The sequence below is a fragment of the Scyliorhinus canicula genome, chromosome 1 (genome assembly GCF_902713615.1).
Source record: "Scyliorhinus canicula chromosome 1, sScyCan1.1, whole genome shotgun sequence".
Classification (NCBI taxonomy): domain Eukaryota; kingdom Metazoa; phylum Chordata; class Chondrichthyes; order Carcharhiniformes; family Scyliorhinidae; genus Scyliorhinus; species Scyliorhinus canicula.
In genome coordinates, this window is record NC_052146.1 from 210,193,318 (window position 1) to 210,220,745 (window position 27,428).

The 27,428-nt window shown below is 48.3% G+C and overlaps 1 protein-coding gene across 1 annotated transcript in view; it reads left to right on the forward strand.

The window, feature by feature from the left end:
* Positions 1–27,428, forward strand: part of macrod2 (mono-ADP ribosylhydrolase 2) — a 1,280,596-nt gene that overhangs the window by 65,207 nt on the left and 1,187,961 nt on the right. Inside the window, exons 3-4 of the mRNA XM_038806992.1 lie at positions 214–282; positions 20,857–20,967. Coding sequence (XP_038662920.1) covers positions 214–282; positions 20,857–20,967 — 180 coding nt within the window. The remainder of the gene's footprint in view (positions 1–213; positions 283–20,856; positions 20,968–27,428) is intronic.

Sequence of the window (27,428 nt, forward strand, 5' to 3'; positions counted from 1 at the left end):
ATTAGTCCAGGAAATTATTGTTATTGAAACTTCCTGTTTTCATCTTCCCTATCATTGTTCCTGTACAATATCTAGATTCCAATTCCCACCCTGAAATTTTTTTTTCAGACATTTTATCTTTCTAGAACCCACAGTCTGAGTATTAAGTGTACGGAGTGGTGATATTGTGACTTATTTGTGTGTTTTTTTCCCCCCACAATTTATCCATAACAGAAATATACCTGAAAGAGAAGCTGGAGGATAAAGAACAAGATGAATATTTTCCATTGAAGGAGAAAACTGGTAAGTTCAAGACCAAGGAGCTTGTTATTGTTCACTCTGTGTACTTTACAAGGTAGCTGTTCAGAGTTTCAACAATTCTTAATCCATGCTGACCTTGCAAATTAATATTTTCATTTGGCTTGTTATGTGTTATAGGGAGAGTGGTTGAATTTAATTTGCATTCTTCTAAAGAACAGTAACAGACTGTTTGAATGCTTGCTAACTGTTTGAAGAGAACAAAGTTTGTCAAAAAAAAAATCTCTTCAGCTTTTGAACTGAGCATGCCAGAAATATTCTGCTCACAAATGCCTAAAACTAAAGGATTGGCTTTTCTCATCTCTCTCCGTGCTCTGCTCTACTCTGTAGCTGAAATTGCAGAAGTTGCAACTTTTTCCATTCATTCCAACTTCTGGGTGCAGATTATTTAGGACTAAAAACTTACGTCATTCTTGAATCCTTTGTAGTTAAAAGTATTGAGACAAGCAAATGACTTCATACTATTACATAATATTTACAGCACTGAAACAGGCCCTTCTTTTCCTTGCCAGAGTTTGTGCTCAACACGAGTCACCTCCCATCCTCCTTCCTCGAAGCTCATTAACAAATTTATTTCTCCCTCCGATCTGTTTTTTCTCCTTACTTTCTCCGAAATGTATCTATGCTAGCTGCTTCAACTACACTTTAAAATGTGGTACTTGCAAATTTCACGAGCCTGGTGGGGAGGGTGAAGGAGGATTTGGGAAATGGGACAGTCTCCCTTTGTCGTTGGCTGGCTGGGTGCAGGCAATCAAAATGAATATTTTGCCATGATATCTGTTTTTGTTCCAGTGTCTGCCAGTCTTTTTGCCAAAGTCATTCTTTCGAGGGGTGGACAGGCTGGTCATGTCGTTGGTGTGGGCAGGGAAGGTAGCAAGGATGAAGAAGGCGGTGCTCCAAGGGGGTGGCAGTCAGGGGACCTGGCCTGTCCGAACTTGATACACTATTCCTGGGCAGCGAACACGGAGAACGTGCGAGACTGAGTAAGGAGACAGAGGCTCTGTGGGTGCGGATGGAAGCAGATTCTTGTAAAGGGTCGGTGTTGTGACCGCTGGCAACGGTACCGTTACTTCTCGCCCCGGGGAGGCATTCATGTTATCCTGTAGTGGTAGCCACGCTGAAGATTTGGTGCAATTTTACCAGCACTTCCAAGTTGAGGGCAGGGTCGAGGGTGATGCCGATAAGAGGGAATTATGGGTTTGAGCCAGGGAGGATGGTTGCGAAGTTCTGGGGTTGGGAAGAGAAAGGGGTTAAAGAGATAAAGGATTTGTATCTGGAGGGGCGATTTGGAAGTTTGGATGAGCTGAGGGTGAAGTATGGGCTCCAACTTGAGGAGGGCTTCAGGTATCTGCACGTTCGGAGTTTTGCAAGAAAGGTTTTTGCGAGTTTCCCGGTAGCCGTCCTTGTTGTTGTTGGAGGAGATGCTGTCGGTGGGGGGGGGGGGGGGGGGGGGGGGGCTGTTCAGCAATTTACAGAAGGATTATGGAGGATGATGAGCAGTCAATGGAGGGGATTAAGGCCAAGTGGGAGGAAGAGTTGGGGATGGAGCTGGCTGAACGATTATGGTGCAAAGTGCTGTGAAGATTCAATGCCTCAACCTCGTTTGTGAAGCTGGGATTGATTCAGTTAAAAGTGGTGCACAGAGCGCACTTAACAAAGATGAGGATGAGCCAGCTGTTTGAAGGGGTGGAGGACAGTTGCGAGCAGTGTGGGAGGGGCCCAACCAAACATGTCCATATGTTCTGGTCCTGCCCGAAGTTGGAGATATTTTGATGGCTGTTTTTCAGCACCATGTTTGGGATTCTGCATGTGGAATTGTAGCCTGCTCCCTTGGAGGCCGTATTAAGGGTGTCAGACCTGACGGAGCTGCAGATGGGAGCGTGAGCAGACGTTTTAGCCTTCGCCTTGTTGATTGCTCATAGGCGGATTTTGTTGGGGTGGAGGTCAGCTTCTCTCCCCTGTGCCTCAGCATGGCTGGGGGACCTAATGGAGTTCTTGTATTTGGAGAAGTTGAAATTTGCTCTGAGAGGAGCGGATGAGGAGTTCAACCAGAGATGGGGTTTGTTTGTTTTACATTTTGGAGACCTAATTGCTGTCAAGGGGTGGGGGTGGGGGGGGTCCCATTGCAGTCCCATTGCAGTCCCATTGCAATCCTAGATAACCATCTTCACTGTCCACTATGTCATCAATCTTGGTGTCATATGCAAACTTACTAACCATGCTTCCCAAATTCTCATCCAAATCATTAATATAAATAACAAATAACAGTGGACCCAGCACTGATCCCTGAGGCACACCTCTGGTAACAGGCCTCCAGTTTGAAAAACAACCCTCTGCAAGCACCCTTTGTCTTCTGTTGTCAAGCCAATTTTGTATCCAATTGGCTACCTCACCCTGGATCCTGTGAGATTTAACCTTATGCACCAACCTACCATGCGGTACCTTGTCAAAGGCCTTGTTAAATTCCATATAGACAACATCAACTGCACTGCCCTCATCTACCTTCTTGATTACCCCTTCAAAAACTCAATCAAATCCGTGAGACGTGATTTTCCACTCACAAAGCCATGCTGACTGTCCCGAATCAGTCCTTGCTATGTATTTGTAGAAGATCTTTGGATTTTCCGATGCAATATCTGCCAGAGCAATCTCATGTCCTCTTTTAGCCCTCCTGATTTCTCTCTTAACTCTACTCCGACAGGGCGGCATGTTGGCACAGTGGTTAGCACAGCTGTCTCACGGCGCCGAGCACCCGGGTTCGATCCGGGCCCCGGGTCACTGTGTGGAGTTTGCACATTATCCCCATGTCTGCATGGGTCTCACCCCCACAACCCAGAGATGTTCAGGGTAGGTGGATTGGCCACACTAAATTGCCCCTTCACTGGAAAAAAATAATTGGATACTCTAAATTTATTTTTTTTGAAACTCCACTCTGACGATCTCTATACACGTCAAGGATCTACATGATCCCAGCTGCCTATGCATGTCATATGCCTCATTCTTCTTTTTGATCAGGGCCTCGATATCCCGAGTCATCCAGGGTTCCGTACTTTTACGAGATGTGCCCTTACTCTTAAAAGGAATATGCTTACCCTGAACTTTGGTTAACACACTACTTACTCGCCGTCCCTTTGCCAGCCAACAGACTCGCCCAGTCAACTTTCGAAAATTCCTGTCTAAAACTAGCAAAATTGGCCTTTCCCCAAGTTAGAATTTTAACTTTTGGGCCAGACCTATCATTCTCCATAGCTATCTTAAAGCTAATGGAATTATGGTCACTGGCCCCAAAGTGATCCCTTACTTCTGTCACCTGCCCTTCCTTATTTCCCAAGAGGAGGTCAAGTTTTGTCCCTCTCCTCGTACTGAATGAGAAATTCCTCCTGAATACACTCAACAAGTTTCTCCCCATCTAAGCACCTAATGTTATGGCTGTCCCAGTCAATGTTGGGAAAGTTAAGTTCCCAACTATTACCACCCTGTTCTAATCCCAGCCCTGGGTCACTGTCCGTGTGGAGTTTGCACATTCTCCCCGTGTCTGCGTGGGTTTCACCCCCACATCCCAAAGATGTGCAGGTTAGGTGGATTGGCCATGCTAAATTGCCCCTTAATTGGAAAAAAAATAATTGGGTACTAATTTATATTCAAAAAAACTATTACCACCCTATTTTTTTTTTTTTGCTGCTATCTGTAATCTCCTTGCATTTTTGCCCCTCAATTTCCGCTGACTATTTGGGGGCAATCCTATCAAAGGAATCTCTCCCTTCTTATTTTTCAGTTCTACCCATGTAGACTCAGTGTGCGAACACTTGGATATATCCCCTCTCTGTACTGCTATGATATTCCCCCTAATCAAAAACACAACTCCCCCTCCTCTCTTGCCTCCTGTTCTTTCTTTCCTATAGCATCCGTACCCTGTAACATTGAGCTTCCAGTCCTGCCCCTCACGTAGCCATGTTTCAGAAATAGCTATAATATCCCAGTCCCATGTACCCATCCATGGCCTGAGTTCATCTGCCTTGCTCGTCAGGCCTCTTGCATGGAAATAAATGCAGTTTAATCTAGGCTTCCCTTGCTCTCTGCTCTGCTTTCTCAGACCACCTGCCCAGTCATGTTTTGTACACTCTCCCTGTGTTTTATTTCTCTTAGCCTTACTGGACCCATTCACTGAGTTCTCCACAATCTCTGTACTGTGGGCCTTTTTAATTTTTGACTTTGATTTCTCTGCCTTTCACTTTTCCCCTTACTGCCTTCTATTTCTGCCCCACTTTACTTCCCTCTGACATCCTGCATTAGTTCCTATCCCAGTGCCACATTTGTTTAAACCCTCCCCAACAGCGCAAGCAAACATCCCCCCTAGGACATTGGTTCCAGTCCTGCCCAGGTGCAGATCGTCCAGTTTGTACTGGTCCAACTCCTCCCCGGTTTGTACTGGTCCAACCCCTCCCAGAACCAGTTCCAGTGTCCCAGGAATTTGAATCACTCCCTCTCACACCATCTCGCAAGCCACATATTCAACTTATCTATCCTGACATTCCTACTCTGACTAGCATGTGGCACTGGTAGCAATCCTGAGATTACTACCTTTGAGGTCCTACTTTTTAGTTTAACTTCTATCTCCCTAAATTCAGCTTGTAGGACCTCATCATGATTTTTACCTATATCGTTGGTGCCTCTATGCACCACAACAGCTGGCTGTTCACTCTCCCCCTCCAGAATGTCCTACAGCCTCTCCGAGATGTCCTTGACCCTTGTACCAGGGAGGCAACACACCATCCTGGAGTCTCGTTTGCGTCTGCAGAAACACCCGTCTATTCCCTAAGTGCCCTATCACTATAGCTGTGCCACTCGTTTTCCTGCTCTCCTGTGTAGTAGAGCCAGCCAGGGTGCCGTGAACCTGACTGCTGCCACCTTCCCCTGGTGAGCGATCCCCCCCAACAGTGTTCAAAACGGTATGTCTGTTTTGGAGGAAGATGACCACAGGGACCCCTGCACTGCCTTCCTCCTCTTCCTCTCTCTGGTGGTCATCCATTTCCTATCTCCCTCACTAATTTTTAACTGCAGTGTGACCAACTCACTGAATGTACTATACGACTTCCTCAGCATCATGGATGCTCCAAAGTGAGTCCATTCGGAGCTCCAGAGCCATCAAATGGTCTAACAGGAGCTGCAGTTGGACACACTTCTTGCACATGAAGGAGCCATGAACACCAGAATGGTCCCTGAATTCCCACACCACACAAAAGGAGTACCATGACTTAAACCTTCAGTTAACTTAGAACAACAACTACAATGCCAAGAGAAAAAAGAAAAAACTACTTAGCAGTCACCAGCCAATCAATTACCTGCTGGCTGTGACTTCACGGTTCAATTTCTTTATACCTCTCACTTGACCTCGAGTCTCCCTTGTAGGCCCGCCTCTCCACTCCACCTGATGATTAGCACCTCTTTCCCCTCAGCACCGAATTTCCCCTCAGCCCCAAATTCTCAATACCCTCAATCTGGCTGAAATCTCACTCCGGCTGACTGGTCGTGTGTGAGCTGTCCATTTTCCCTGTCTAACCTATCATGTCCCTGAGCTTAAAGATCTCTAACAGATAATCCCTTGAATCAACGAGAAGTTACAGTTAAAACCTGTAGCTCCGTTTCTATCTCTGTACATAGAAATAGGAGCAGAAATGCGCCCCCTCGAGACTGCTCCACCATTCAATGATATCATGGCTGATCTCCTCAACACCATTTTTCCACACTATCCCCATATCCCTTGATATATTCAATATGTAGGAATCCATCAATCTCAGTCTTGAACGTACTTGATGACTGAACCTCCACAGTTGTGTAGACTAGGGAATCCAAAAGATTCACCACCTCTTGGTGAAGACATTTCTGTTCATCTACGTCCTAAATGGACATCTCTTGTACTTTTTTTTTTCAGTCATCTTTTATTGTCACAAGTAGGCTTACGTTAATACTGCAATGAAGTTACTGTGAAAAGCCCCTAGTCGCCACATTCCATCGCCTGTTCGGGTACACAGATAGAGAATTCAGAATGCCCAATTCACCTAACAGCACGTCTTTCGGGACTCGTGAGACGAAACCCACGCAAACATGGGGAGAATATGCAGACTCCGCACGGACAATGGTCCAACAGGAATCGAACCTGGGACCCTGGTGCTGTGAAGCCACTGTGCTAACCACTGTGCTACTGTGCAGTGTCCCCTGATTCTAGATGCCCCAGCCATGCTTCAATGCGATCACCCCTCATTCCTCTCAACTCCAGTCTCCTCAATCTCACAAGGATCAGTTTGGTGAACCTCACCAATTCTCTATTCAACTGCAGCAAGACTTCTTTGCTCTTATACTGAAATCCTCCTTCAATAAAAACAATTTGCCTTCCTAATTTTTTGCTGTACCTATATATTGGCTTTCAGGGACTTCTGAACAAGGACACACAGGTCCCTTTGGATATCAGCACTTTCCAATCTCTCACCGTTTAGGAAATTCTTTATTTCTGTTTTTCCTCCAAAACGTCATATTTTTCACCTAGTATTCCATCTGCCATATTCTTATTTCCACCATCCCTGCAGCTTGCCAAGATCTCTGCGCTCCTCCAATTCTGGCTTCTGATGCACCTCCAGTTTTAATAGCTTGACTACTGGTGTGCCTTTAGCTGCTTCAACCCTGAGCTGTGGCATTTGCTCTCTCGACCCGTCAGTCTCCCCTTCCTCCAAGTTGCTCAGGTGTACAAAAGGGATTGTATAAAGGGAATAAAAACAGAAAATACTGGACAATCTCAGCAGGTCGAACAGCATCTGTGGAGAGCGATGTTTCAAGTCTGATGACTCTGCTGAGATTGTCCAGTATTTTCTGTTTTTGTTCCAGATTCCAGCATCCGCAGTAATTTGCTTTTATCTTCTTCTATAAAGAGCAGTTTATCGACAAGGTTATTGTCTAGTCAGCAAATTCAAAAATCTCTGCCTTTTGTATGGTAAACCTGGCATTGCAAGCATTATGTCAATATCAATTGGAAAGAATAATATTCGTTATGAACTATGATTTTTCCTAACTATTTTGTAATATCTTGGGCACGCTGACACAAATTAAGAATGAAGTGTGGCAGGAATACATAACGTATTTAACATATAATGCAACATCAGATCCTTGGAACCCCGTGACCTCGAGCACTTAGAAGGACAAGGGTAGCAGATGCATGGAAACATCACCACATTGAAGTTCCCCTCAGAATCACACACCATTATGACTTGGAGCCATATCAGCCGTTCCTTCACTGTCACTGGGTCAGCATCCTGGGAAAAGCACTGTGGGTGTACCTACATCACAAGGACTGCAAGGTTCAAGTAGGCACCATGTCTCAAGGACAATTAGGGAGTGAAATACATGCTGGTCTTGTCAGCGATGCCCATATCCTGTGAAATATATATTTTTTTAAATGCCCTTTATTTCAGATTAAAGATTGAAGATGGATATTCAGTGTAGAAAAGAGATACCACACAATGCCAGTCAAGCCACCAAACAGGTGGCGTGCAAAGCAGCATTGATCTTGGGAATATAAAGAAGCACTATAATTATCTGATTACAATGTTACATCGGAAAATATAACTCAAAATGCCAGGTTAATTTGGAAGATCTTGATACTGAGATTTTTATACTTGATTTAAGTACACTTGGGAAAAATTATATTCAGGAAGAGACTGCAAAAATCCACATTTGATTTTTCTTCAAAAATGCCCCATCATTTGGGCAGTGACAAAAGAACCAAGGACAGGATTCTCTCTTAGCCGATGTCGGAATCTCGAAAATTGCGTGGAGAATCGGTTTTGACGCTGAAATCATGGCGGGCACCGTTTTAACGCCAAATCGCAATTCTCGCGTGCCTCAACAGTAGCATCAATGCGTTCCACTCTGCACATACAGTAAACGCAGTTGGCATATCATTAGCGTGTCTGACCCAGTATTCTCCAAGGCCTCTGCCATTCTCCGCCTCCACTGGGGGGAATTCCTGACGGCGAGGTTTACTTGTGATTTTAAAAATCAAGAAACTGTGTCGTGGCTGATGAGCGAGATAGGACCTGCAGAGGTGCGACCGTGGGCTGCCGGTTCTGACACTGGCGGGCTGACTACGTGGTAGGGGGGGCCTGGTTCTGCAGAGTGACATTGGCCCTATGGTATCCCACCCAGCATTCCAGCCCCCACTCTGCCACCCCATCAAACTGGCCACCAACCGCTGGCAGGGCATCATGTGGCCTGCACAACGGCAATGCCCACAGTATCCTCCACAGGTGGGCGCCAGACGGGAGCCGCAGAGGGTACCGGTGGAAGGTGTAGTGCCTCTCTGACAGTCGGAATGGGCTCTAGGGGCACAGACCCCCATTGTGCTGGGCACCGGTGGCCATGGATGCGGGGATGGAGGGGGGGCATACGGGGGCAGAGCCCGCAGTGCCAATCGGGACACCATGTTGCCCGTTAGACCTGGTTAGGTGTGGAGTCATGCACCATTGCTAACATGCTGATCTTTCACCTCCTGCAGACAATGGATCTTGGAATACAACCAGCAATGGTGGCCTTCCTCCCAGTCGCCGCAGCACTTGGGGATGCCCTGTAGCTATATGAGCTGGAGCTGCTCGAGGAGGAGGAAGCTACAGCAGTGGAGCGTGTCCCAGCGGAATAGGAAGCAGCCGCTGAGGATAGAGAGCCGGTCGATAGTCTCCGAGGAGGAAGAGGTGCAAAAGCTCCGGATAAGGCTTCTTATGTACCTGTAGCGCCAGTCATTTGAGTACCTGCCGGACCGGGCATGCCATTAAAGACTCCGGCTGAGCAGGGGGACAGTGCGCATATGTGCCAGACCATGGCTCGTGTGGCACTGCGGGGGAATGGGGGAGGACAACCGCTCCCCATGGCCGTCGAGGTATCTGGTGCCCTGAACCTTTATGCCATGGGCTCCTTCCAGCAAGTGAGTGGGGACCTGTCTGCGATCTCTCCGAGGTCGGTGCACAGGTGCAACCGCGCCATCACAGAGGCCCTACATGCCCAATCTGCACAATACCTCCACTTCAACGTGGACCGAGCACACCAGGATGCCTGGCCAGTGGGGTTTGCCACCGTCGTCGAGATGCCCCAGGTCCGAGGGGTGATTGATGAGGTGCATGTCGCCCTACGAACACCTGCAGATGACAGGCCACTCTGAACAAAACGTGCAGCTGGTGCGCCTGTGCCTGATAGCTGGGCAGGGTGCGTGGTACCTTCATCCTGGCACACAACGATTCCGGCCTCTTTGATGTGTACCAGCCGGCTGAGGGGTTGGCTCCTGGGCAACAGGGGTTATCTGTTGCAGTTGTGGCTGATGGCGCCTGTCTTGAGGCCATAGACCAACGCGGATACCCGCTACAATGACGCCGATGCAGAGACCAGGGGTGTGATCGAGCAGTGCTTTGGCATCCTAAAGTGGCAGTTTAGGTGCCTGGGCCCTCCAGTTTGGCGCTGGGAGGATCACCCGCATCATGGCGGTTGTTGCGTCCTCCATAACATCGCACAGCAGAGGGGCGACCAGCTGGAGGAGGTAGATGAACGCCAGGAGAGGGTGCTGGAGAGGGTGAGGATGGACAGGACATAGGGCCCATGCAGGCACAGGAGGCCACACAATGTATGCACCAGGGCCAATGCGTACAGGATGCTCTGATCACCTCCAGGTTCACTAAGTAGGGGGGAGGGACTGGCCAGGGGCAAGGACACCGTATCCCAATTACACCCCCCGAATTCAACCCCCTCCGTGGAACATATCTGCCGCACTACGGGGTGCAGCCCTGGTTTTGCAATAATAGCGGGTATGGTCCATGGGATGGAGGATGATGACTACCCGCCATACAATGAGCTTTGCTGCTCCGCATCATTTGACAACGTCCCATTCCTGCTCCGGGAGCACTTTCCACTGTCCACCTGGGTGACCCCAATTCATCACATGGTCACATCGAATTCCCTGGGGTGGAGGAGGTGGGGCACAGGACCGGTGAGCACTGGCTGAACTGAGGTCCTTGAGCCACGCTCCCCCCAACGTCTGTCCATTTCTCAGCCCACACCCTTCTGACAGGGCACTGAGGCAGGTTGTAACATTGTGCACAGGTGTTTAATGTGAAAAAATGTACACAGATACATGCCCGAGCCCCTATCACTAAATGGTGCCCTGCACCCGTGCCGACTTAACCGTCTAATTTTCTGGCCTTATGGGCCCTCATGTTACATCTAGGTGGCTCCCCAGATAGTACATCAGACGTGAATGCAGCCTGCTGTGATTCCTCCCCTGCAACTTGGGTCTCCATTGGTGGGCATCTTCTGGGGTGACCGCGCCTGACTGCTGCCTGGTGTCTCTGGTGGTGTCCCTGCTCTGACCACTGCCCACTAGATGTGCCAGGGTCAGGGGGCGGGGGTCCGAGGTGCTGCGGTGCTCCGGCACTTCCCCTGCGGGAGTCACCGGTATGGGTCCCATCACCATCTCCTCCGTCCTGGTGCCCGATTGCCCCGGGCTACTCCATGGGATGGGGGTGTGAGCAAGCTATCCCCGAGGCTCCCCTGCCACTTGGCGCTTTCAGTTCTGGAGGCCCGCTGCTGTCTCGGCCAGAGTATGCACGCTCGCGGCCATGGAGCACAGGGAGTGGACCACCTCCGGCAGGGATGGCGCCACATCATCCATTGACTGTGACACGATCTTCTGGGTCTGTGCCACATCAGCCAGTGACTGCGGCATCTTCCTCTGGGACTGGGCCTCCTCCCTCTGTGTCTGCACCATGCCGGCCAGTGCCTGGGCAATGCTGCCGATGCTCACAGTCATGGCCTGCTGTGGCTGGGCCACACTCAGGAGCGCAGCTGTAATTTCTAGGTGACTCTGACGCATGGCTGCCTGTGAATGGGCAACCCTGTCCTGGGCCTCGGCCACCGCCTAAACATAATGCCACAAGCCTTGGACATGCTGATCCGTTGCCGCAACCCTTGCCCCCAATGCCTCCAATGCGGACGCCACCCATACGGTGTTGGCCTGGGTGGCACGCATGACCGGCACCATCTCCTGCTCCTGCACGTGGTTGGACTCCTCCACCTGCGCTTGCAGGTGCTGGATATCGCCGACAACCCCTCATGTAGTCCCTGGCTCTATGACTTCATTTCTACTATAGATGGGACTGTTCGTTCCAGAAGACTGAAACCCATCTGGACGGTAGCTGGTCCCTGGGGCCGGCCCGCCCTCCGACTGTTTGCCCCCTCGGGAGTTCCTACCTCAACCTACTGTACTGGAGCATGTTAGTGATCCTCTTCACTAACATGCTCAACTGAGGTGAATGTGTCTGAGATGGTGAAGGCTTTTGGAGGCAGCTGTGACGGGAAATCAGTATCATCATCGAACTTGAGCTTTGGGGTGTCCTGGGTCTCGGGTTAATGGCTCGCGTCAATGTCGGTGTCCTCATTGCTGGTCGGTGGGTTGGGGGACGCCAAAAGGACCCACCCTATAACCAACAGCTCCTGCAAGTCGGAGTGCAAGATGCATGATTAGACTGGGGGGGGGGGGGGGGGGGGGGGGGGGGGGAGAGAGAGTGGGGGTGAGGGGGGTTGACACATGTGTCACGGGAAACTGCAACTCTGCGGGGGTCTCACTTACTTGCCCACGCCGATCTGCACCCCGGCGACTACCCTTTCCTCGGGTCCGCCGACCACGTCCAGGGAGCTCTGCTGCGGTGAGGTGCGCAGGTCCGGCGGTCTCCATCCAGTCCTTTCCCACTCCCAGCGGTTATAGATGGCCTTCCCATGGGGTTGGGAGCAGAAAGTGCAGTGTTAGACTATCCAGGGGGTGGGTAGCTGTGGCTTCAGTGGCCAGAGCACCCGTCACAGTGGCCGATATGGGTGCCGGCATGTGGTGCAGGATTGGGGTACGGACGCCCTCCGGATGGGAGGGGGGTTAGGGTTATGGGTGTGTGGGACATGCGTTGGTGCCAGGGGCACAGTGCTGCCTACTCGGCCTCGCCGTCCTGAGGAGGTTGTGCAGTTTCTCTGACCAGTATTGCTGGTTGTGCTGACCACCTTTGACATATGTCCCAGGCGTGGCGAACGGCGGCAGCTGACAGCCTTCTTCCCGGGCCAGGGTACAGGGTGGCATGCCCCTCCTCCATGGTGTCCAGCAGGGTCTCAAGCTCGGCATCTGTAAAACGAGGTACTGCTCTGCTCACTGCCTTCACATGGTGTGTGTGGGGAGGGAAGTGTGTATATGCGGCTGCAGCTTGTGAGCCTCCCGAGTGTTAATCCCAAATCCGGTGAATTCAGCACCATTTCTCATTGAAACAGGTTGAATTCCACGTGGCGCTGGTGGGAGCCCCTTAATGGCCACTGAATCGGTCTAGGTGCAGCGCCAGTTGTGCTGTCGTAAAAGTCCACGAGTCCTGTCCTGGCATCAACACTTAGTCTGAGGAAAGGAAACTTTTGCCGCAGGTGTTTGCACTGCCAGTAATTTTACCATCAATAAAAAATTTTGCTCAAGGAATAAGGGTACTTTTACAAGCAGTTATGTAATCCTTGTATTATGATCGAACAATAAAGAAGTACTTAAAAAAAACTCACAGAACTGTCATTTACTTAGTTAACTGTGTTTTTAATTATTTTCTCCAGTTAAGGGGCAATTTAGCATGGCCAATCCACCAACCCTGCACATCTTTGGGTTGTGGGGGCGAAACCCACGCAGACACGGGGAGAGTGTGCAAACTCCCCATAGACAGTGACCCAGGGTCAGGATCAAACCTGGGCCCTCGGCGCCGTAAGGCAGCAGTGCTAACTACTACGCCACGGTGCTGCCCAGTTAACTGTCTAATCTCATCCATGCCATAGGAACATGAGAACAGCTGAATTAGGAGCAGGAGTTGGCCACTCGGCCCCTTGAGCTTATTCATGGCTGGTCTGATTGTAACCTCAATTCCACATTCCCACCTATCCACGATAACCATTTCCCCCCTTGCTTATGCATTAAAAGTATTTCTTCGATCTCTTTGCCTCTACAAAGAATCGAGTCTAGTTGTTAAATTTCAGTGGCTTTATTCAGCACCCAAAGGTGCGGCACAGTTACCCTCCTTCGCTGTTCCCAAGGCAAAAGAGAGAGAGAGCTGTCTGTGTGCTTAATTCATATTCCGTGACGTCACTGATCTTAACCTTTTTGGTGCGTTTAAATTGCACTACCCGGCCCTGATTGGTCTTCACTGGGAGTGGGGCTGAGGTTGTCCTGGATTGGTGGTCAGGAGCGCATCACTGGCATGACTTCAGACGTCAGTGTCACATGGGCCGCAGCGCAGAAATCGGGAGGTGCCAGCAGTCATTTTGCTCGGGTGCCAGAGGAGTGGGTGGCGGCAGCCATGTCATGGGGAGATGCTCCCTGACTTCCCGATCGAGGATCGGCTGGCGGCAGAGGGTGTGGCGGCGGCCACTGTAGCCCCAAACAAAGTTGGCTTCGGCAGTAACTATGCATGTGGGCATCGGTGCTAACTGCGCATGCTCCATCGTTATTCAAAGACTCTTTTTCCTCTGCCCTTTGAGGAAGAGAGTTCCAAAGACTCCCCACCCCTGAGAGAAAGCAATTCTCCTCATCTGTCTTAAATGGGTGAGCCCTTATTTTAAACTAGTTCTTGATTCTCCCAGAAGAGGAAACATCCTTTCCGCAGCCACTCTGTCAAGATCCATCAGGATCAGAGAATCACTGCAGTGCAGAAGGAGGCCATTTGGTCCATTGAGTTTGAACTTACCCTCTGAAAGTGCTCGTACCTAGGTCCACACTCCCACCCTATCCCTGTAACCCCACCTAACCTTTTGGATAATTAAGGGGCAATTTAACATGGCTAATCCACCTAACCTGCTCATCATTGGACTGTGGGAGGAAACCGGAGCACCCGGTGGAAACTCCCACAGACACTGGGAGAAAATGAAAACTCCACACAGCCATCACCCAAAGCCGGAATTGAACCCGGGTTCCTGATGCTGTGAGGCAGCAGTGCTAACCACTGTGCCACCCTGCTGCCCAGGATCTTCAAGGTATCAGTCAAGTTGCCTCTTACTCTTCTAAACTCCAAACTTTCCTCATAAGATAACTTGCTTATTCCTGCTATTACTCTGGTAAACCTTCTCTGAGTATCTTCCAACGCATTTACATCTTTTCTTTAATAATAATTTAATAATCTTTATTGTCACAAGTAGGCTTACATTAACACTGCAATTAAGTTACTGTGAAAAGCCCCTAGTCGCCACATTCCGGCCCCTGTTCGGGTACAAAGAGGGGGAGAATTCATAATGTCCATATTACCTAATTGCACATCTTTCGGGACTTGTGGGAGAAAACCGTAGCACTCGGACGAAACCCACGCAGACACTGGGAGAACGTGCAGACTCCGCACAGAGAGAGACCCAAGCCTGGAATCAAACCTGGGATCCTGGCGCTACCGTGCTGCCCACAGGAGACAAATACAGTACACCGTACTCCAGGTGTGGTCTCAACAATGCCCTGTATAACTGAACCATAACCTCCCTACTATTGTATTCACATCCCCTGGCAATGAACAATAACATTCTAACAGCTTTCTTTTTTTAATAAAAGTATTTTTCATCACATTTTCAACATTTTAATATTTTTACAAAAAATAAGCACAACTCCTACACAACGCCCACCCCTTGATGTGCCCTGACGGCAACCATATCCCTAAAGTGTAAGATGAACAAAGCCCATCTCTGGTGGAACTCCTCGCCAGCCCCCCTCAGAGCAAATTTCTCATTCTCCAAATACTGGAACACCATTAGATCCCACAGCCACACCGAGGAACAGGGGGAGAAGCTGACCTCCAACCAACAGGACCTGCTTGCGAGCGAACAACAAGGCGAAGGCTTAAAACATTTGCCCCTGTAGCTGTCTGCAATTCCGGCTGGTCTGACACCCCGAATATGGCCTCCAGGGGACCAGACTCCAAATCCACATGCAGAACCTCAGACATAGTGCTGAAAAACGACCCCAAAATTTCTCCAACTTCAGGCAAGTCCAGACCATGTGAACATCATTAGCTGGGTCCCTTCCGTACTGCTCGCAACTATCCTCCACCCCCTCAAACAACCATCTCATCCTCACCTTCATTAAGTGCGCCCTGTACAACATTTTTTATTGACTCAACCCCAGCCTCGCGCACGAGGTTGAGGCATTAACCCTTCGCAGCACCTTGCAACATAATCCCTCCACCAATGCCATCCCCAGCTCCGCCTCCCACGCCCTTAACCCCATGCCTCTTTGCCAGCTCTGCACCAATATCTTGTTATATTCTGACACGATTCCCTTCCTATTCACAGTCTCGCTTCTCCCTGTCCCATCGTAGAATCTTTTCCTTTTTAACAAATTTGTGCAACCACACAATCACTGGCTGCGGCGGCTCCCCGCTCTCGGCCTCTGACTTAAAGCCCTGTGGACCCTGTCCACCTCTGGAGCTTATTCCAGCACTTCTTCCTCCACCAACTCTGCCAGCATCCTTGACACATATTTTGTGGAGCTTGTTCCTTCCACTCCCTCTGACAGCCCCACGATCCACAGGTTCTGCTATCTGGACCCGTTTTCCTGCACCTTCCCCTCCAAGGACACTATCTGATCACTCTGGTCGGACACCACCTTCTCCACCTATCGTATCTTTGTCCCCCGTGCTTCAAGGCGCTTCGCTACACGGGTCCACCGATCCTCGCAGAGGTGATACTGCTCCCTCGATGGCATTCGACCAGTCATTATGCATCTCCTTTATTTGCTGGTGAAATTCGTCTTTGATGAAGGCTGTTAACTGCTCCATCTGGGCCTTTCCCACTGGCGATGACCCTTCTTCCTCTGCCATTTTCACAATTGTTGCTGCACCACAGGTCCCTCCAATTCTGTAGCCAGGTCTTTAACTGTTTTTTCCCAGGTCTGGTAGCCAGTAGACATGCCAATCTTGAGGAGAATCTCTCCCTCGACACCTTCGGCATCACTTTATCGCTGGAGCTATTCCGCTAGCGAGTATTGGCTTCGGGATGTAGCTCAGTGGTAGAGCGCACGCTTCGCATGTGAGGTCCTGGGTTCAGCCCCCGGCAACACCAGAAAGCTGCATTTAGGTGGCACCGTAACAAAAGAACATAAGAACTAGGAGCAGGAGTAGGCCACCTGGCCCCTCGAGCCTGCTCCGCCATTCAATGAGATCATGGCTGATCTTTTGTGGACTCAGCTCCACTTTCCGGCCCGAACACCATAACCCCTAATCCCTTTATTCTTCAAAAAACTATCTATCTTTACCTTAAAAACATGTAATGAAGAAGCCTCAGCTGCTTCACTGGGCAAGGAATTCCATAGATTCACAACCCTTTGGGTGAAGAAGTTCCTCCTAAACTCAGTCCTAAATCTACTTCCCCTTATTTTGAGGCTATGTCCCCTAGTTCTGCTTTCACCCGCCAGTGGCAACAACCTGCCCGCATCTATCCTATCTATTCCCTTCATAATTTTAAATGTTTCTATAAGATCCCCCCTCATCCTTCTAAATTCCAATGAGTACAGTCCCAGTCTACTCAACCTCTCCTCATAATCCAACCCCTTCAGCTCTGGGATTAACCTAGTGAATCTCCTCTGCACACCCTCCAGTGCCAGTACGTCCTTTCTCAAGTAAGGAGACCAAAACTGAACACACTACTCCAGGTTCGGCCTCACTAACACCTTATACAATTTCAACATAACCTCCCTAGTCTTAAACTCCATCCCTCTAGCAATGAAGGACAAAATTCCATTTGCCTTCTTAATCACCTGTTGCACCTGTAAACCAACCTTCTGTGACTCATGCACTAGCGCACCCAAGTCTCTCTGCACAGCGGCACGCTTTAATATTTTATTGTTATTCCTACCAAAATGGATAACCTCACATTTGTCAACATTGTATTCCATCTGCCAGACCCTAGCCCATTCACTTAACCTATCCAAATCCCTCTGCAGACTTCCAGTATCCTCTGCACTTTTCGCTTTACCACTCATCTTAGTGTCATCTGCAAACTTGGACACATTGCCCTTGGTCCCTAACTCCAAATTATCTATGTAAATTGTGAACAATTGTGGGCCCAACACGGATCCCTGAGGGACATCACTAGATACTGATTGCCAACCAGAGAAACACAGTGGTTAGACCTGTTGCTTCACAGCACCAAGGACCCGTGTTCAATTGCTGGCTTGGGTCACTGTGCGGAGGCTGCACGTTCTCCCCATGTGTGCGTGGGTTTCCCCCGGGCGCTCCGGTTTCCTCCCACAAGTTCCGAAAGACGTTGGGTGAATTGGACATTCTGAATTCTCCCTCAGTGTACATGAGCAGGTGCCAAAGTGTGGCGACTAGGAGATTTTCACAGTAACTTCATTGCAGTGTTAATGTAAGCCTACTTGTGACACTAATAAACATCATTATAAAGTACCCAAACTTCGAGCAGGAGCTGTCCTGTGTGCGACCACTCACCCCATGGCCACCACGGGAAGTCCAAGATAATATATTCTGAAGAAAGGTGAACAATTGCAGGTGGAAATTCTCGAGAAAATTCGGAATGCAATTCGATGATAAACACAGAAAGCTCAGTAGGACCACCACTGGGTCAGGGTTAGAGGACGGATCATCATCAGCGCTGGTTTGGGATCAACTAGATTGTTTCCTCTGTAATTTACAGTGAGTTGTCAAGGAGTGAATAGTGCCAAACTGTTTGGAGATGTCCAAAGTAACAATAAAAGAATCACGGGTTTGGGAAAAACAGTTTGAGAAATTCATAATTTGGGGCAAAATAGCACTGAAAGGGCTGTGCCTAGAAACCACATTGGTGATCGTGAATTAGCTTCGGACATTCCGGGTGACAGATAATTAGAGAATTGATAGCAGCTTCCTTAGCGTTAGAATATGACTATTTATGAGCCAGCTTGGTTTGTTTGGTACCAGTCTGCTCAAAACGGATCAAAAGAATATGTTTTACGAGTGAGTTGCTGCGATCAGGAATGCACTGCATGGAAGGGTGGTGGAACCAGCAAGTTTGAGAAAGAGAATCCTTCGGGGTGGGGGAATGAATCACAGGGCTATGCAGGAAAGAGCAGGGGGATTGGGACTAATCCTTTCAAATAGTTGGCACAGAAACAATGGGCCGAAAGGCCACCTCCTGCGTTTTATGATTCTACCTGATTGATTTTGTCAGATTTGTGATTCACTCAGCAGGCTGTAGCCTCCCCCTAACCTATTCCCAAGAGTGAGTGAATAAACTGTGTCACCACTGTACAGGAGAGACCACAATGACTTCTTTGCTCAGTTTCTCTTCCTCTCTATGTAATTTGCTCAGCACTTTCTTCATACTCATTCTTATGGAGGTGGTCGAGATGACAAACTGATCATCTGACCACAAAAACATCAGTGTATTCTGATACAGTGGCACCAAGTATATTCCCCAACCTTTCTATCCATAAGAATCCCTGCAGTGCAGAAGGAGGCCATTCAGCCCATCGAATCTGCACCACCCTCTGAAAGAGCACCTTACCGAGGCTCATTCCCCATCCATCACCCAGTAACCCCTTTTTTTTCCCCCGTTACTCATTTTTTGGCAAGAATGAAACAAGGAATTCTCCAAAGTAACTTTTCCCAGGCTATATTCCTTTCTCTTTTGACTAGCTAAATCATCAGTTAACACAGCTGTTTCCGCAATACTATACCTGATTTTAGAGAAAATACACCCCCTTGCCTTCATTTTAATTTGTGACGCAGTAAGCTGTGATCTAAAATATCGATATTGAAGCCATCAAAACATTGTTCCATTTTCAAATAAAAATCCAGCGTTTGATGGAGATCCTGGGGTGATAAAAATAAATCTGTCAAGGAGGTGACTGTGTCAGCCTGCTTGCTCATGATCCTTAATTCTGTAGTTATGAAAACATAACAAATCCAGTCACAGTGAGGCCATTTGGCCCCTCTGGCCTGCTGCACCACTTAATAAGATTATGCTGATCTGTTATCTCAGCTACTGCACTTTAAACATATGCCACAATCCTGCTTCTTCCCATTATCCCTCTTCATTACTAAATTTAGTATCGTTTGTTGGAAATATTTGGCTGGAAGTTATTTAACGGGTGAAGGAGATGTTATGCAAAGGATTTGATAGGCAAATGGACTATAGAAAACCCAATGTTAGTCCGCAGAAGCACGTAGGTTGGTTCATTTGCCAAAACAAAATGTGTAGTTGTATGAGATTTGATAACTCATCATGACTCATTTTCCTATCTTTTAAGTAGAAAGACATGTTTGAGAGAAACATTTAGATGCCTGCCTTAAGATAAAGTTTTGTGTGTGTTCATTATGTTCCACAGAGTATTTCGAATTGAACTTGGATTGCTACGGATATTGTCCTTGGGACAGTGGGAGGAAGTTTAAGAATTACTGTGCCCATCCGTTTGATGGAACTGAATTAATATCGCCAAATGATAATCAGTAACATAGTGGCTTCCTCCTACAGTCCAATTCTTTCAAGCTGGTGCCTCCAATGAAGTTACTATAATTCTTCATTTCATTATCCAAAGAAGTTGTTCATGTCACAAACAGACCACCTGGCCAGCAGAATCCTGTTGACTGTCATCGGGAAAATATGTTGAAACTTGAAATGGAAACTTATTTCAAATTATAATTTTGGGGGGAGGGACGGGGCGAAGAGAGAGAGAAGAGAAACATGTGATTAGCATATCAGTCCAGTCCAACTTGGAATCTAAGGTACTAATTGTGCCACCTGAATACAGATTTGACCATGCTGTAACCATATTTACTAATCTTCATTTGCTATGTTTCATAGATTTCATAGTATTTACAGCGCAGAAGGAGGCCATTCGGCCCATCGAGTCTGCACCGGCTCTTGAAAAGAGCACCCTACCCAAGCCCATACCGCCACCCTATCCCCATAACCCAGTAACCCCACCTAACACTAATGGCAATTTGGACCCTGAGGGCAATTTAGCCTGGCCAATTCACCTAACCTGCACATCTTTGGACTGTGGGAGGAAACCGGAGGACCCGGAGGAAACCCACTTACACACTGGGAGAACGTGCAGACTCCACACAGACGTGACCCAAGCCGGGAGTCGAACCTGGGACCCCGGAGCTGTGAAGCATTTGTGCTAACCACTATGCTACCATGCTGCTACATTGAACATACAGCGCAACAGCAGGTTATTCAGCCCCACTGGTCTGTGCTGGTGTTTTTACGCCACATGACTCCTTCCATTCCATCAAGCTATTTATGCCTCAACCATTTCCTGTGGGAGTGAAACCAAAGAGAAAATATTGCAAAATCTGAGCAGATCTGGTAGCATCTGTAGGGAGAGAAAAGAGCCAACGTTTTGAGTCCAGATGACCCTTTGTGGCGTGACTCCAGTGGTAGTGAGTTCCACATTCCAGCCCCTGCAGTTTTGTTGCTTCTATCGGTGTTTGGATTGGACCAGATGGGAAAACTGATGACAAGTTATTTGATTCCATGTTGCAGGTGAAGAAGGTGAAGAGGTCCCGGCTCAAAAAAACCTCAAGCTGAACGATAATGTTTCACTCTACCGCGGCGACATAACAAAGCTTAAAATTGATGCGGTCGTAAATGCAGGTTGGTACTTTAATTAAAATCTAATGAAAGATGGCATTTGTGAGGGAAAAATTGTAGGGCATTAGCGAAATTTCTGATTCCATAGCAATCCTATAGACTTATGATGTATGTTCTATGATAAATTAATTTCCAAAGCATTTTACCGGGTGAGAGGACTCTTGTCTAATAGTATTCTGCATTTCGTTCATGAGGGACAGTTTGTTTTTTAATTTAATCAAACTTTTCAAAAGATCCGCACCAAATGTGTTTGCATTGCAGGATCATATATTTCAAGAGTAAGATAGGAATGTGAAAATAGGTGTCCAGATCTGCACAATGTATTCTGACCAAACTACTGCAAAAGATGGATATTGCACAGTTGTACCAGATACACCCTTGTGTATGATTGTTCATTCATTCATACATGCTTTTGGTGCGTTAACTTAACACGGGGATGAGGACAGATGAAGGTTGAGTAAAACTGGTTGTGGTAATGTCAGTCCTTATTCTGTGATTGAGAAATGCTAACGTGTTGCAGTGGAAAACCTTTTCAGTAAAATAGGAAAGATGACAGTACATTGCTGCATTGACATCCCTGAAGGCTTGCTGTATCATTAACTCTAACAAGAAAAATGTCATTTTAAAGATACCTTTCTTTATTCAGACAGGCATTTCGACAGGCAGTCTCTTTCTTATTTTATTTACTTGGTGTCATCCAAGGCGATGCTTGTAGTTGTTGAGTGGCACTCGATTTGGCCTGGATCCATCTTTCCCGCTGACATAAAAAAGATTTGAGTTCTCTTGCTTCGCATCGTGTTTGATGAATTAATTTGCAAATCAACAGCAAGCTGGCTTTTTTCATTTTGTCAACTACAAGAATGGTTGTCCCAGGCTGACCTATATATTTGGATCTATTAGATATTAAGTAAGTGCTCTCGCGATTACTGCACCAGCAGATCGTACTGAAAACCTAACATTATGAGATGGATCGAAAACAATGGAGGAGCACCTAATACGAAAGCTTTGACAAAGAGTCATCGGACTCGAAACGTTAGCTCTTTTCTCTCCCTACAGATGCTGCCAGGCTTGCTGAGATTTTCCAGCATTTTCTCTTTCGTTTTAGATTCCAGCATCTGCAGCTTTTATGAGAAGCACCTAATGTTGCATGATAGCATTAAACTCTACACTTCAACCAATATTTGTAATTGAAAACTCCCAGAAACTGGTGAAATGAGCAGTTACTGTAAAACACAAACAAATATGCGCCGAAAGAGCAACAGCTGTTCATCAAATAGCTCTTTGTAGTGTCGAGTTGATTTCCCAGCATGAAGCGGCTGGGTAATCTGTAACAAATGATCCACCTCCTGACTCCCCAAAGCCTGTCCATCATTGTTAGGAGTGTGATTGAATACTCTCCATTTGCCTGGATGAGTGCAGCTGCAACAATACTCCAGAAGCTCGCCACCATCCAGGGTAAAGCAGCCCGGTTGATTGGCATCTCTTCTACCTCCATCAACATTCACTCCCTCCACCATTGACGCAAAGTGGCAGCAGTGAGTATCATCTGCAGGATGCACTGCAGCAACTCACCAAGGCTTCCAAACCTATTAACTCTGCCGTTCAGATAAAGAAGAACAGCCAGGTGCATGGGATCACTACCGCCTGCAAGTTTCCCTTGAAGTTGTACACCATCCTGACTTGGAAATATATCACTGTCCTTCACTGTCACTGGATCAAAATCCTGGAACACATACAACACCGTGGGAGTGCTTCTATCCATTTCAGCGCTTCAAGAAGGCAGCTTGCCCTTACCTACTCAACAATAGTTGGAAATGCCCTTGCTAGTGACTCCAATGAATTAATAAATTTTTTTTTATTTTTATTTTTTTTAATTAAATGTAGATTACCCAATTATTTTTTCCAATTAAGGGGCAATTTAGCATGGTCAATCCACCTACTCTGCACATTTTTGGGTTGTGGGGGTGTAACCCACGCAGACACGGGGAGAATGTGCAAACTCCACACGGACAGTGACTCAGAGCCGGGATCGAACCTGGGACCTCAGCGCCGTGAGGTGGTTGTGCTAACCACTAGGCCACCGTGCTGCCCGATGAATTAATAAATTTGAAGAAAATCCTTTCCTCCTACTCTCACATGCAACCGTTTTTGTGCCCTTTTCCCATTAAGGCCTGGAAACACAATTTTAAAAAAATTTAGAGTGCTCAATTATTTTTTTCCAATGAGGGGCAATTGTGGGGTGAGACCCAAGCAGACACGGGGAGAATGTGCAAACTCCACATGTACAGTGACCTGGGGCCGGATCGAACCCGGGTCCTCAGTGCCATGAGGCAGCAGTGCTAACTGCTGTGCCACCGTGTCACTCTGAAAACAAAGAATTCTTACTGCAAAATTAGACGCTAGCTTGAAAGGAAAAACCACAAGCACGAATATCTCATGCTGGGCAGGAGAGGAACTCGGGTGATCTGTGCCCCCAACCCACAAAGATTGTGTCTGAAATCAATCAGCCCGACTTCTTACCAACCGAACAGCAATTGCTACATAAACTGATGAGTCAGACCACAGCCGAAACCCTTTTCCTGCTCCCTGTTGCAGATCATAGAATGCAGAATTGGAACAACATGAGTCTCTCACTGTTAATAAATTCCAATTGGAGCCGCAAACCCACATTTAATTTCCCCCGGAGAGTAGAGACTTCGAAGAACAGGAAACAACGAACAAAACCCCAGTCATGATCCCAACCCAAACCCCAACCAGCAGTATTTTGGGAAACCATGACCATTTCCACCCACAGAGCAGAAAATTGTAGTGAAGAGGCGAAAAGTTAATCCTAATCCTGAACCACATGAATCCAATTTTTTTACAATGAAACTCTTTCCTCTGCTTACCCTTTCACTGAGTGTAAGACTTTGACCAATCCCTAAATTGCTCTGCTCTTCTACTGTAAATTAAGGCCACTTAGATTCCAAGAATCAACCTATGGATGATTGCAGCCCACAAATCCCATGGGTGCCTCTTCTCCTCATCCACCACACTCTAATTGAAACCAATCTCAGGGTGGAATTCTCCCAACCCGCCCGCAGTGAGTTTGGTGGGTGGGTGTGCAGGATCTGGCAGGGGCCAAAAAGTGAGAAACCATTCAGCGTAAAATTACTTTGCCATTCTCCTAATGGCGGGTCAGCCATCTCATGAATGCTCATTAAAACAGCTGCCTGCCAGTGTCTGATCAGGCCTTTCAGTCTTGGGTCACACCAATGGGACGTCACGTCCACGTCCAACCCAATTGCTAAAGAGTGGCGTACACAAGTTGGCCTTGGATCACCAGAGACTTTGAGGTGAGTGCAACAAAACTTTTTGACCATAGGGCTGCACTACTCCTGATGTGCTGTTCATCACTCTGCCGAGGCAGAGTGCTTCCTGCCCTCCATTTCTGTGCCAAACTGGTCTTCATTGACAGCACGATGCTGCTGGACCCTCCTGTGTCACCATCTTGGTTCAGTACTACGTCTGGGTTGAGGGCGTACAGGGGTTTCCTTCGCTCTTAGTGTCACACACTATTGTTGATCTGGACAGCTTTGTGCTGTGCGTCTCGTGCAGCCACTGCTCCAAGTTCAACCGGGGTGGAGTGTGAGGTAAGGAGGAAGTGGGTTGATGGTCATAGAGTCATAGATGTTCGCAGCATGGAATGTGGAAGGAGGGCTGTGCAAGGACAGGGGGAGGAGGGAGGGCGAGGGATCCCACTCTGGTTGGTGGGACAGGTGCCACTAGAGCAACCAGTCATCGCACTTGGTCTCAAAATGGGAGAATTGTACCCTCCCTGTGCTTTCCTCCTTTTCTACTCATTCTTTTCCTCCTTCCTCACGCCCCCCTTTCATATGTGCTCACCTTTCCATTTTACCCTGATTTCCATAAACTCTGCTTCCTCGCACATCGTGCACTTCCCCTCTCGCTCATTCTTCTCTCCCTTCCTCCTCTTTGCTGTTTCCTCTTCTACCCTGGTCCAGTTTAACCTCCCCAGCTTCTCACTGTATTTGATCTGAAGATTTCCACCATTTCTTGCCTACTCAATTGCATTGTCGCAGGGATACAGCCAGTTTTATTAGCCAGTTGAATAATTCACTTGGAATGTATTTGTATTGAACCTTTTTCAAAATTATTTACATCAATGTTTAATTTGTGGCATACATAAAGATTCTTACTATGTGAAACTGAAACCTGTATTTTAATAAAGAACTGTGGGCGGAATTCTGTGATCCTGAGGCTAAGTGTTGACACCGACTGAAACGCCATCGCGTCAACACGGCTTCTGGATCAGCAACTCTGGCCCCTATGGGGGGCCAGCACGGCACTGGAGCGGTTCACGCCACTCCAGCTGCTGATCCCGGCGCCGCGCATGCGCAGTGGCACCGGTGCCAACGTGCGCATGCGCAGTGTCTTCGTTCAACGCGCCGGACCTGACGCAACATGGCGCAGGACTACAGGGCTTGCGCGGAAGAAACGAGGCCCCCAGCCAGAGAGGCCGGCCTGCGAATCGGTGGGCCCCGATCGCGGGCTAGGCCACATCGGAGGCCCCCCCCCCCCCCCCCCCCCCTCCCCCATCCCCCCACAGGCAGCCCCCGGACCCGTCAAAGCTGCGGTCCCTCCGGCTGAGAGCAGGTGTGGACGGTGCCGGCAGGACTCTGTGTTTTCACGACGGCTACTCAGCCCATCCCAGGCCGAGAAGGGGGGGAGCGGGCGGCGCTACTGGTGCCGTGCCAACCACGCCGGCGCCAATTCTCCGCTCTGGGCCCTCTTCCTTTCCCGGGCGCTCCCTTATTTCCTTGGCTCCCCACGCGCCCGCCTCCTCCCTTGTCCCGTCCACAAATGTTTGTTTTGAAGGATTCCTAGCCAAATAAAGATACAGGGCAGGCATTCTGGACCTTAGCAGCTCTACGTGAAATAAAATTATTATTTTCTCCACTGGCTCTTCTGCCAATTAATTTAAACCCATGGTCTCTTGTTCATCCTCAAACATACTCATACGCGGATCATAAAAGCTTTGAAATTATGCTTTCAAGCATAATTTTCCCCCCTCAATCAACCTTCCAAACGACGCGTGGATGTTGTCCTTTTCAAGGTTTTTTTGTCTTGAAGAAAGATTCTGATTGTGTCGTGAAAAGAAAGTGAGTGTTCGCTGCCGTGAAGCTTTCACTGATTTCATCTGAGCATTCTTGTACCTGGGAAATGCAATGACATAACGAATGTGGTTGGACAAATGCGTATTACTGCCATTCAAAAAAAAATTACACCCAATGTTCTAATTACTCTGATTTCACTGTAGTATGCGAAAGTCCGCCGGTGAGTTTGGTGGCGAGTTCAGCGGGAGGGAAAATGGTGGGAGCAAGCTCGTCAAGTGGGGCAGAGCCCATTACGGTAGATAAGCTAGCCGAAGTGATGGCGGGGGTGTTTGAGTGGCTGTTCTGGAAACAGTTTGATAAGCATCGAATGGAGATGATGACCACGCTCAAGGAGTGGGTGAGTGAGAACCTTGCCCCGGTAAAGGAGGCTTTGGTAAAGACATTGATGGCGGTGCGGGAGCAAGGAGAGGTGTTGAAGGGGGTGGAAGAGCATTCCGCTGCACAGCGACCAGTTCACCTCGATACGAGAAGAGCTGCGGAGGATGGTGGAAAGTAATAAAGGGCTGAGAGCCAAATTGCGGGACCTGGAGAACAGGTCATGAAGGCAGAATCTAAGGATCATGAGGCCGACGGGGTCCTTTACGGAGATGTTCGCTTAGTTGATGGGGGAGGAGGAGCACCTCTCCCTCTAGGAGTTGGGCAGGTCATTCCTGTCAAAACCAAAGGCAGATGAGCCACCAAGGGCTGGGATTGTCTGCTTCCATGAGAAGGGTGTTGAGATGTGCAAAGCTGAAATGAGAGGTGATGTGGGAAAGTGGTGGTACATGTAGATACCAGGATATCACGGCAGAGTGGTGAGAAGGTGGGCAGTCTGGTCGGGCAAATGTGGCATTGTATAAAAGCATTGTGAGGCTTGGGGTGGTCTACTCTAAAGACTACTACTTTGAGATGGCGGAGGATGTGGAGCTGTTCTTGAAAACTGAAGGACTGGGACTGAATTGAGTTTGGACTTTCACGATGTTACGCTTTTGTCTTTTTTGTTTGCATTGCTGCTATTTCTTTCTCTCCATTTGTTTTTTCCCGTGGTGTTTGGGAAGGAACATAGGCGTTTCTGGAGGTGGTTAAGACTAAGTGGGAAGAGGAGCTCGGGAGCTGGAGGAGGGACTGTGGCGTGAGGTGCTGCGGACGGGGAATGCCTCAACTTTGGGTGTGAGGATTGGGTTGATACAGCTAAAGGTAATGCACAGAGCACATCTGACGAAGTCCAGGATAAACCGGTTGTTTGAGGGGGTGGAGGATATTTCTGAGAGACATGGGAGAGGTCCGGCCCATCACGTACATATGTAC